The 12,547-nt window shown below is 42.8% G+C and overlaps 1 protein-coding gene across 3 annotated transcripts in view; it reads left to right on the forward strand.

The window, feature by feature from the left end:
• The window catches only part of nipbla (NIPBL cohesin loading factor a), a 529,062-nt gene that overhangs the window by 237,198 nt on the left and 279,317 nt on the right, over positions 1-12,547 (forward strand). For all 3 annotated transcript variants that reach the window (XM_060834051.1, XM_060834059.1, XM_060834067.1), the window contains one exon: positions 12,104-12,207. In XM_060834051.1, coding sequence (XP_060690034.1) covers positions 12,104-12,207 — 104 coding nt within the window. The remainder of the gene's footprint in view (positions 1-12,103; positions 12,208-12,547) is intronic.

Below are 12,547 nucleotides of genomic sequence, written 5' to 3' on the forward strand. Positions count from 1 at the left end.
CTGTCAACCTGGGTGGCAACTTTCAAGGATCTGTGTACCTGGACACTGAGATCTCTCTGCTCATCTACACTGCCATGAATCTTACCATTAGCCCAGTACTTTGCATTCCGGTTACTCCGACCAAAGTGAATCACCTCACACTTGTCCGCATTAAGCTCCATTTGCTACCTCTCAGCCCAGCTCTGCAGCTTATCTATGTCTCTCTGTAACCTACAACATCCTTCGTCACTATCCACAACTCCACCGACCTTAGTGTCATCTGCAAATTTGCTAACCCACCCTTCTGTGCCCTCATCCAGGTCGTTTATAAAAAATGACGAACAGCAGCAGACCCAACACCGACCCTTGCTGTACACCACTAATAACTGGACTCCAGGATGAACATTTCTCATTAACCACCACTCTGTCTTTCAGCAAGCCAATTACAGATCCAAATGCTATATCTCCCACATTCCCGTTCCTCTGCATTTTGTACAATAGCCTACTGTGGGGAACCTTATCGAACGCCTTGCTGAAATCCATATACACCACTTCAACCGGTTTACTCTCATCTACCTATTTGGTCACCTTCTCAAAGAACTCAATAAGGTTTGTGAGGCACGACCTAACTTTCACAAAACCGTGCTGACTATCCCTAATCAAATTATTCTTTTCTAGATGATTATAAATCCTATCTCTTAGAATCTTTTCCAACACTTTACCAACAACTAAAGTGAGGCTCACTGGTCTATAATTACCAGGGTTGTCTCTACTCCCCTTCTTGATTAGGGGAACCACATTTGCTATCCTCCAGTCTTCTGGCACTATTCCTGTAGACAATGACGATTTAAAGATCAATGCCAAAGGCTCGGCAACCTCCTCCCTGGCTTCCCAGAGGATCCTGGGATAGATCCCATCCGGCCTAGGGGACTTTATCTATTTTCAAACTCAGCAGGATTTCTAATACCTCTAGGTGTGGTTGAGGTTCACAAGGAAGTCTAGTAGCCTGTATCTCAGTAAACTCCTCAACAACATTGTCGTTTTCTAGAGTGAATACTGTTGAAAATATTCATTTAGTGCTTCCCCTATCTCCTCTGACTCCACACACAGCTTCCCACTGCTATCTTTGATTGGTCCTAATTTTACTCTTGTCATTCTTTTATTCCTTAAATACCTATAGAAAGACTTAGGGTTAACCCTGATTCTATCCGCCAACAATTTTTCATATCTCCTCCTGGCTCTTCTGACTTCTCTCTTTAGGTCTTCCCTGGCTACCTTGTAACCCTCAAGCGCCTTAACTGAGCTTTCACATCTCATCGTAACATAAGCCTTCTTCCTCCTCTTGACCTGAGATTCCATTTCCATCACTGCTCCCGTATTCTAAAGCTTCCTCCCTGCCTGCCAGGTACATACATGTCTAGGACACACAGTAGCTTTTCCTTGAATAAGCTCCTCATTTCTAACGTGCCCATCCTATGCTTCCTAAATCTTGCCTAATTGCATCGTAATTGCCTTTCCCCCAGCTGTAACTCTTGCCCAGTGGTATACACCTATCCCTTTCTATCACTAAAGTAAATATAACGGAATTGTGATCGCTATCACCAAAGTGCTCACCTACTTCAAAGTCTAACACCTGGCTGGGCTCATTACCCACTACCAAATCTAATCTGGCTTCGCCCCTTGTTGGCCTGTCTACATACTGTGTCAGGAAGCTCTCCTGCACACACTGGACAAAAACTGACCCATCTATAGTACTCGTATAATAGTGTTCCCGGTCAATATTTGGAAAGTTAAAGTCCCCCATAACAACTACACTGTCTCTCTCACTCCTATTGAGAATCATCTTTGCTATCCTTTCCTCTACATCTCTGGAATCATTTGGAGGCCTATAGAAAACTCCCAACAGGGTGACCTCTCCTTTCTAACCTCAGTTAACAAGTCCCCAAACATCCTTTCTGCAACTGTAATACTGTCCTTGACCAACAATGCCACACCTCCCTCTCTTTTACCATCGTCTCTGTTCCAACTGAAACATCTAAATCCTGGAATCTGCAACAACAATTCCCCTCCCTGCTCTGACCATGTCTTCAAAATGGTCACAACATCGAAGTCACAGGTACCAACCCATGCTGCAATTTCACCCACCTTATTCCAGATGCTCCTGGCATTGAAGTAGACACACTTCAAACCAATTTCTTGCTTGCCGGGGCCATCTTGCATCCCTGAAACTGGATTTTGGATCTCCCTACTCTCAACCTTTTCTATACTCGAACTACTATTTTGATTCCCATCCCCCCCCCTGCTGGATTAGTTTAAACCCACCCCAATAGCCTTAGCGAATTTCTCCCCCAGGATATTGGTACCCCTCTGGTTCAGATGAAGACCATCCTGCTTATAGAGGTCCCACCTACCCCAGAAAGAGCCCCAATTATCCAAGAATCCAAAACCCACTCTCCTGCACCATCCCTGTAGCCACGTATTCAACTCCTCCCTCTCCCTATTCCTTGCCTCACTAGCACATGGCACGGGCAACAAACCAGAGACAACAACTCTGTTTGTCCTAGCTCTAAGCTTCCATCCTAGCTCCCTGAATTTCTGCCTTAAATCTCCATCTCTCTTCCTACCTATTTCGTTGGTGCCTATGTGGACCACGACTTGAGGCTGCTCCCCTTCCCCCTTAAGGATCCCAGAAACACAATCAGAGACATCACGAACCCTGGCACCTGGGAGGCAACACACCAACTGTGAGTCTCTCTTGTCCCCACAGAACCTCATCTGTCCCCTTAACTATGGAATCCTCAGTGACTACTGCTCTGCTCCTCTTCCCCTTTCCGTTCTGAGCAGCAGGGACAAACTTTGTGCCAAGCCCTGGACCTTACTGCTTTCCTTTCCCCAGGTAAGTCACACACACACACACACCCCCCCCCCCCCCCCCCCCCCCACCCCCCCAAACAACAGTATCCAAAACGGTATACTTATTGTTGAGGGGAATGGCCACAGGGGATCCCTGCACTGCTTGCCGGTTCCCTTTCTGTCCCCTGACTGTAACCCATTTGCCTTTTTCTTGCACTTTAGGAGTGATTCCTTCCCTGTAACTCCTCTCACTAACCCCCTCTGCCTCCCGAATGATCCGAAGTTAATGCAGCTCCAGTTCCCTAACGTGGTTTTTGAGGAGCTGGAGTTGGATGCACTTCCCGCAGATGTAGTCAGCAGGACCCTTACCTCCCACATTCTGCAGGAGGAGCATTCAACTGCCCTAGTTTCCATTCCCACGATTCTAAATTCCCAAAGAGACTGTTGAAAAAATAAGGAATAAAAACAAACTCGTTACCTTACCAATCTGGCGCACAGGTCCTTTATTTTGGTTAGAGGAGAAGATTGAGTGGGAGACACTACCCATTAGTGTTTCGGGTAATGCAACCACACAAATATGACTTCCCAGAAGTCCTTCGCTGCTCCCTCGCACCTTTCAGCAAATGGAGGCCCGACTCCAGAGGTAAATCTCTTTTAATGTGGAAAAACTCACCTTTCCCAGCAGTCCTCACTTCACCACTCCTCTCCTTGTCGCTCTGGCAAAATGGAGCAAAATCTTAGCAGGACTCATACACTTAATGGTAAGGTCCTAGGGAGTGTTGCTGAACAAAGGGACCTTGCAGTGTAGGTTCATAGTTCCTTGAACGTGGAGTCGCAGATAGGTAGGTTAGTGAAGAGGGTGTTTTCGTTTATCAGTCAGAGTATTGAGTACGGGAATTGGGAGGTCAGGTTGCGACTGTATAGGACATTGGTTAGGCCACTGTTGGAATATCGTGTGCAATTCTGGTCACTTTCCTATCAGAAGGATGTTGTGAAACTTGAAAGGGTTCAGAAAAGGTTTACAAGGATGTTGCCAGGGTTGGAGGATTTGAGCTATAGGGAGAGGTTGAATAGGTTGGAGCTGTTTTCCCTGGAGCGTCAGAGGCTGAAGGGTAAGCTTGATAAGAGATTTATAAAAATTATGAGGGGCATGGATAGGATAAATAGACAAAGTCTCTTCCCTGGGGTGGGCAGTCCAGAAATCGAGGGCATAGGTTTAGGGTGTGAAGAGAAAGATATAAAAGACCTAAAGGGCAACTTTTTCACGCAGAGGGTGATACGTGTATGGAGTTGCCAGAGGATGTGGTGGAGGCTGGTACAATTGCAACATTTAAAAGACATCCTGGATGAATATTTGAATAGGAAGGGTTTGGAGGGATATGGGCCAGGTGCTGCCAAGTGGGGCTAGATTGGGTTGGGTATCTGGTCGGCATGGATGGGTTAGACTTGGTGGTAAGGCCTGCATTCAGTCCCACCAGTTCTGGAGGTGGAGCATTAAGTGTTTGAATAAGTTAATTTAAGTATTTGTCTTTAGACCAAGTAAGTGAAGGGTATCGCAGGCATGATCAGTTACAGAAGCAATTCCTGACCGGTTACAGCTGTTCTTCTACTGAGTCGGATAAAGGACAAGTTGAATATATAAAAATGAGGACACAGTCTTCAAGATGGGTGAATATAAAAGTGAGAAAGCAATATAGCCAAGAGAAATAGGTGGGCGGTATGGTGGCAAGGTAGTTAGCATTGCTGCCTCATGGCGCCAGAGACCCAGATTCAGTTCCCGGCTCAGGCAACTGTCTGTGTGGAGTTTGCACATTCTCCCCGTGTCTGTGGGGTTTCCTCCCACAACCACAAAGATGTGCAGGTCAGGTGAATTGACCATGCTAAATTGCCCATAGTGTTAGCTGAAGGGGTAAATGTAGGGGAATGGGTCTGGGTGGGTTGCTTTTCGGAGGGTCGGTGTGGACTTGTTGGACCGAAGGGCCTGCTTCCACACTAATCTTAAAAAAAATTAAGTAATCTAAAATAGATGAAAGAAGAATATTTTGAGATCAGGTAGGATGGGAGTCCAATGTTACTAGTTTACCAGTGAATTAACAGATAAGAGGTAGTTTTCAGTGAAGTTGAGCTTAAAGATGAAGATGACTTCAAAGCTACCAAAAGGGTGCTATGTTAAATCATTAACCTGTGATGATGGGGTGGGTGCAAGGTGCAGTGTGGCAGCTTCACAATATTTAAGAAATCCAGCAGTTTGTTGCCTTCAGAGAAGAGAGTAATACGAATGGGCCAGATTTGTTTAAGGACGTATTTTGGGTAACTTTGAGATGACTGGTAACATAATAGGTGATTTTGACTGAGGGGAGAAAAGTCAGTATTTGGTAATTGACACTTGAGCAAAGTAGGTCTGAGATCTGTAGAAACCAATTATTTGGTTCTTTGCACGAGATGCAATTTGCACACCAACTTCTGCAAGCAGTCAAAGTTTATTAAAGCTTGTACAAGCTAGGTGACCCCCTTTGGCCTTCCTCAAAGGTGGAGTCAAAGTGAGGCCCTGAACAAAGAAATTCCATCCCCTTTATACAGGTCAGTTGGCCATGCTTACAGATACTCTGGCCACTCCCCCACAGTCACATACCATTCAAGGTGAAAGTGCATACTGCAGATGCTGGAGATCAGAGTCCAGATTAGAGTGGTGCTGGAAAAACAGCAGGTCAGGCAGCATCCGAGGACAGGAAAATCGAAGTTTCAGGCAAAAGCCCTTCATTTGGAAAGGGCTTTTGCCTGAAACATTAATTTTCCTGTTCCTCGGATGCTGTCTGATCTGTACTTTTCCAATACCGTTCTAATCTGGACATGCCACTCGAGGCAACCTCCAGTCACTCAGTTACGTTACCTCAGGTAGGATGAGATCATCTATGAAGATAACGTAAATGCTCTAACCCTGGGGAACCGTTACTCAGACAGTTTCCTGACTCAGTGATTCCCTAAGACAATGTAGCTGTTACATACCTAGTTTCAGGGAATGATTTATGAAAGCATTTCTGAATGGAAAAGATTCAATGATAGTTTAATTTGATAATAGCAGGGGAATAGTAGCAAATGACTCTCCAATTGGGGTGTGGATGCTTTGCATTTTTGCATGAATATCGTCTCCACCCACTTCCAGAATGTTCACTTAGTGCAGTCTAACTCTTTAATATTACATCAATGTCCAGAGAGAGATTCCCATTCAATCTTTCAACATTACAAAGTCATACCTGTAAGAACAAGTTCATGAAAGGTGGGGTTGTTGAGTACCATATGAGATCCACAGTTCCTTGAAAGTAGCAATGCAAGTGGATAAGGTGGTTAAGAAGACATATGGTATGCTTACCATCATTGGTTGCAGCACAGAATATGAAAATTAACAAGTTGTGTGGCAGTTGTACAGAACTTGAGTGAGGCCACATTTGAGTAAAAAGTGAGGATTGCAGATGCTGGAGATCAGAGCTGAAAATGCGTTACTGGTTAAAGCGCAGCAGGTCAGGCAGCATCCAAGGAGCAGGAAATTCGACGTTTCGGGCATAAGTCCTGATGAAGGGCTTATGCCTGAAACATCGAATTTCCTGTTCCTTGGATGCTGTTCTTTAACCAGCAACACATTTTCAGCTGAGGCCACATTTGGCATATTTCATGTAGTTCTGGTTGCCCTATGACCAGAAGGATGTGGAGGCTTTGGAAGAGGTATAGAACAGGATTGCTAGGATACTGCTGGTTTGGAGGGTGTTGGCTAAGAGAAGAGATTGGAAAACTTGGTTTATTTTCACTTGAACATCAGAGGCTGAGGGGGTGACCTGAGACAGCCTTACGAAATTGAGGCATGGCTAGAACAGAGAGTCTGAATTTTGTTCCCAGGATAAGAGTGTCAATTACTAGGGGACATGAGGTCAAAGGGGGAAAGTTTGGGGGAGATGTGAGAGGCCAGTTTATTACACAGGAGAGGGTGGTATGTGCCTGTAATGCACTACCGGAGGATGTGTAGAAGCAAGTACATAGAAATATTTAAGAGGCAACTTGACAAATGCTTGAATAGGCAGGGAAGAGAGGGATACAGACTGCATAGAGGCAAAAGATTTTTAGTCTAGAAAGGTGTCACGTGTTGATGCTCAAGCCCACACTGAAAGGTGAGCCGAAAAGCCTGTTAATGTGCTGTACTGTTCTGAGACTGGAATATCGGACGATGTGTAGACCATCGGCCCCTTGAGCCTCCTCCGTCATTCAGGCTTGATTCAAAAATCCTCATGACTGCATTCCTACTCTTTTTCTCCATATCCCTTGAATCCCCTAACTGATCAAGAAACAATCCATTTCAGTCTGAAATATACTTGTACCCTACCCCACAGCTCTCTATGGCAAGGATTTCCAGCATTTTGTACAGTTTACCATAATATCCTTTTTGCATTCTATACCCATGCCAATGACACAGCATTCCACAAGTCATCTTTATAACCTTATTTCCTTCTACTACTTTTAGGGACACTGGCACATTTCATGTACCCCTTATTGTTTGACCTCCCTGAAAGCATTACCTCTTTTTTTTTAATCAAAGTGAGCTTCATCTCTGACTTAGCTGCTCATTCCACCAATCCATCTGTATCATTTTGGAGCTTAAAACTATTTTCTTTATTATCTACTACACAACCAATTTTTGTGCTGTCTGCACGTTTCCTAGCTGTACCCTGCACATTCAAATCCAAATCGTTAATTGCATAAAGCCACACTGAACCCTGCAGAATACCACTTGAAACAACTTTCCATTCACAAGGGCAGCTATCAATCATTACCCTTTGTTTCCTGTTAATAAGCTAACTTTGGATCCATTTCAACGCATTGACCTACATCCCACGGATTTTTACTTTTTGGCTAATCTGCCATGTGGGATGTTGTCAAATGCCTTACTAAAATTCGTGAAGACAGCATTCATTGCACTGCCCTCATTAATCCTCCTTGTCACTTCCTCAAAGAGCTCAATCAAATCTGTAAGCCCTAACCTTCCCTTGATGAAGCCAGTGCTGACTGTCGCTGAGTAGTCCATGCTTTTGGGTTTATCCAATTTCTGACAATTTATACTAACAATTTCCCACCACCAAGTAAAACTAACAGGCCAATAATTGGCATTTCATTTGGACTACTTTTGAACCAAATTTGCATTCTTCTCTGCCTCACCTCACCTATCTCTAGTGAAGATTGAAAGAAAATCCTTAGAGCATTTTCTCCTGACTCTCTTCAGTGTCCTAGGGAGCAATCAATCCAGCCATGACGACTTGTCCAATTTCAAGGATTCTTACTCCTATCACACATACTTTCTTGTTATAGTTATTTTGTCTACTATTTTACAATGCTTCTCCTGGATTACTATATCCACATCATTCCCTTCCATCGTGACAAAAAATTAATTTAAATTTCTTCCCATTTCTTCTGCATCCTCACACAAGTTCTCCTCTTCATCTGTGATCAATCCCACATTTTCCTTAACTATACTTTTGCTCTTTCTATGTTCGTGAAATGTGTTTGGGTTTTCCTTTATCTTACCTGTTTCTAATTTTTCATACCCTCTTTTTGATTGCCTTATTTCTTTTTTACTTGATCCCTGTACTTTATATACTCTAAGCTATCTGAGTTTTTTTTGTGATTATTGTAAGCTTTCTTCTTCTGTTTAATCTTCCTGTGTTTTCTTGGACAACTATGGGGCTCTAGAGTTGGCAGTACCATTCTTACTTTTGGAGACGATATGTCTGTTTTGTGTCTTAAGTATCTCACTTTTTAATGCCTCTCACTGGTTTATCCTTTAGCAGTCCTGCCCAGTCCAGCTGAGCCAAATGACTTCTCAGATTTGGAAAATTTACCTTCTCTCTCCCCATTCTGTTTAAAACTTTTCCTCCTGATTTATCTCTGACCTTTTCCATAATGATACTACATCTAACCGAACTGGTGTCAACATCCCCGATTATGGTCACCCACTGTCACTTCATCTTGTCACTTTTTTTTAAATTTCCTGAATACAGTGCATGAATTTTTCACCCTCAAAGCCCCTTATATTGTTTGAAAACTAGTTAATATTGGGTGATTCAGCTTCCTACTATTAGTGCCCTCTTATTTTACAGGAAGAAACTGGTCTTTAAATCTCCCTCTTGCTATTTGAGAATCTGTCATATATGTTTAGTAGTTTGACTGTCACTTTTTATTCCTCAACTCAACTGATAAAGCATCATTTGCTCACCCGTTTAATATCATTGTTCTCATAACTGTAATTGATATTTTAACCAATGCTGTGACACCCCCACTTTTTAGTTTGTCACCTACTTTATTCTGCCTGAAAACTATATCCAGGGATATTGAGATGTGTATTTGTCCCTCCTTTAACCAGGTTTCCATTACAACAATAACATCATGTTGCTGTGAATCTGTCTGTGCCCCCTTAGTTCACCTGCCTTTCAACATCTCAATCCTGTTAATTTCCTTTGGGTGTTTTTTACTCCTCATTTCTTTGTCTTTCCGAGTCACTGGCATCATCACTAATGTTCTACCTTCCTTTTCCTGATCTGAATCTGACCCATCTAAGCCCCCATACTTTCGTCCCAATTCCCCTGCCATGCGAGCTTAAAACCTCACCAATTGTAATAGCTCTGTATGGCTCCATATAAATGCAGCCTCATGTACTTAAGGCATACCATCAGTGCTGTTTGAATTCTTCACATCAGTTGGGAGGACAGTCTTCCTAACCCCTCTAAAACAGCCAGTAGTACCATGATCGAGGCAATGATCATCCAAAACACAACTCCCCCTGTGCCAGCCACGTGCTTAAGATGCTTGAGTTTCAACTGTCAAAGCAAATATCTTCACTGAGCTCCAGGAAGCCACCTGAATGAGAGAAAGGTAGTACGGTGGCTCAGTGGTTAGCACTGTTGCCTCACAGTGCCAGGGACCCGGCTCAATTCCCGCCTCTGGCAACTGTCTGTGTGGAGTTTGCACATTCTCCCCATGTCTTCTTGGGTTTCCTCAGGGTGCTCCGGTTTTCTCCCACAGTCCAAAGATGTGCAGGTTAGGTGAATTGGCCATGCTAAATTGCCCATAGTGTTGGGTGCATTAGTCAAGGCTGAATGTAGGGGAATGGGTCGGGTGGATTGCTCTTTGGAGGGTCGGTGTGGACTTGTTGGGCCGAAGGGGCTGTTTCCACACTGTAGGGAATCTAAAAAAAATCTAATCCTAAAAGTATTTAAAGCACTCGCTGAAGGCTTCCCTCAAGAAATGCAGTGTAGATGTCAATGCCTGGCAGAGTCTAGTTCAGAAGAATATGACTTTGGAGGGGTACAATTCTTCAAGAGGAAGTATGGAAAATTGAACCAGAGAAGGAATAGCAACAGTATCAAGGCAAAACACCACTTTTACCTCCCAGCAACACTTGCCAAATACGTGGTCAGAGATGCGGCTCTAGGATTGTACTTGTCAGCCACACAAGGGCCTGCACAACTGATGACCAGGGACACAGAATTTCCAAGGTGGACATTCATACTTGGTCGCGAGTTATTGCTGACAACAACCCTTTCCTGTTAATATCTTGAAGACTTCAATCAGATCATCCCTTAACCTATGAAATTCTAGAGAAAACAGGCCTAATTTGTATAATCTCTCCTCATATATTAAACCCTGAAGCCTAGGTATCTTCTTGAAAGCTTGCACTGTATTCCCTCCAAAGCTGATACATCCTTCCTAAAGTGTGGAGCCCAAATCAGCTCACTACTCCCAAATTGGGTACCGGAGTTTTATACAGCTGCCGCATAACTTCTATGACCTTATACTCCAGTCCTCTAGATCTAAAGGCCAGCATTTCATTAGCTGCCTTGATTATTTTCTGTACTTGTTTATGGTATTTTAAAGATCAATGTACCAGAACCTCCCAAGTCTCTTTGGGCATTCACTGTTAACTTCATATTAACTAGAAGTTACCCTATTCTATCTTTTTGTTTTGGTCCAAAATGGACAGCCTCTTACTTATGTTGAACTCCAGCTGCTGCAATTTTGCCCATTTACCTAATCAGTCAGTGTCCCCTTTGTACTTTTATGCTATCATCTCCATTTTCCATAATGCCATCTAACTTTGTCATCAACAGATTTGAATATATGCCTTTCTATGCCATTATTTAAGTTAATAAATAAGATGAATAATTGAGGCTCTAGCACAGATCCTTTTGGGGTACCACTAGTCACATCCTGAAATTTGAGTTACTACCCATTATCCCTACTTTGTCACTTGCCACTCAATCAGTTTCCGAAGCATAACAGTTATTTGTCCTCTAATCCATTGGCAACTACTTCAGTTCATAGTCTCTTAAGTGGGACTTTATCAAATGACTTCTGGAAGCCCTTATCAACAACACCCACAGACATTCCCCTGTCCATGACCATAGTTACCTCTTTCAAAAACATTCAGGCATGGCTTACCTGACATAAATCCCTGCGGAATCTCCCTGATTAACTGAAATTTTTGAGGTGTTCAGTTACTCTATCCTTGATTATAGATGGCAACAATTTCCCCATCAAAGATGTTGGGCTAACTAATCTGTGATTCTCTGTTTTTTCTCTTCTGCCCTTAAGTGGAATAATGTGCAATTTTCTGGCCCAAAAGGGGATGACTCCTATATCTCGGGAACTCTGAAAGATTATAATTAGGGCAGCTACAATGTGCTAACTTAATTTCATTAACAACTTCGGATAGAAGCTGCCAGGATCTGGGGTTTTGATACTCTTTAATTCCATTAATTTCCTTGTTATTGATGTTTTACTTATTATTGAGAGGTTGGATGGATTAGTGAGAAGGAACTGTTAGTTTTGACGTTGTTTGCGACCTTTGGTGCATTGCTTCCAACTGATCTGACTAACTTAGTTGGGGTAGAGACTTTGCTGGGAACTGAAGAATACTAAATTAAAATAGCTGGAGGGAAAGTAGATATAGAGAATATATTGAGCTAGGGTAGAAGCTAGATGAAATTAGTCATAAGAGAAAACTGAAACTCACAGGTACGGAGAGAATAGTGTTAAGGAAGTCCTGTCCTAGACTTTTATGAGCCAATTTGCATCCACAAGCTTGCTATAGCAAGAGCCGCAGTTACAAGCTGAATAAGGATCAGTTAAAGAGTGGTATGTGGCCAAGACACTTTTATGGACATTGGTTTAGGATATTACAAGTATAATTGACAGTTGCTTTTTGTCAATATGATTGCCATTCTTTCCTTAGGTGAAGATGATGAGTTACCTCAAGAATTGTTATTAGGCAAACAACAGCTCAATGAATTAAGCAGTGAATCTGCCAAGATCAAAGCTATGGGCATCATGGACCGGGTATGTACTATCTTCTAAATGCCTTGGAAGGAAAGGTTGGCGACAATTGTGATGGAAGAGATGCGCTGATGATGAATCCCCCAGTTGCAACATGTGTAAATATGTTGATTCAGTTTCCAAAATGGCCAATTGTGTCTCTCTTGTCCTATTGTCTAAAATTCGATTTTCTTTGATAAATTTAAAATAACCTGTTAATTAAAAACACAACTTATTTTTAAAGCAAGTGGCCAACTTTGGCTAACATCTAAGCTACATATGGAATTAAAGCTATTTCCCTTAATCTCAAACTTGCATAACACAAATGTCAATTTTTTGCGAAGTCTTATTTTAAGACCAGAGG

This window comes from Hemiscyllium ocellatum, chromosome 2 (assembly GCF_020745735.1).
Source record: "Hemiscyllium ocellatum isolate sHemOce1 chromosome 2, sHemOce1.pat.X.cur, whole genome shotgun sequence".
Taxonomy (NCBI): Eukaryota; Metazoa; Chordata; class Chondrichthyes; order Orectolobiformes; family Hemiscylliidae; genus Hemiscyllium; species Hemiscyllium ocellatum.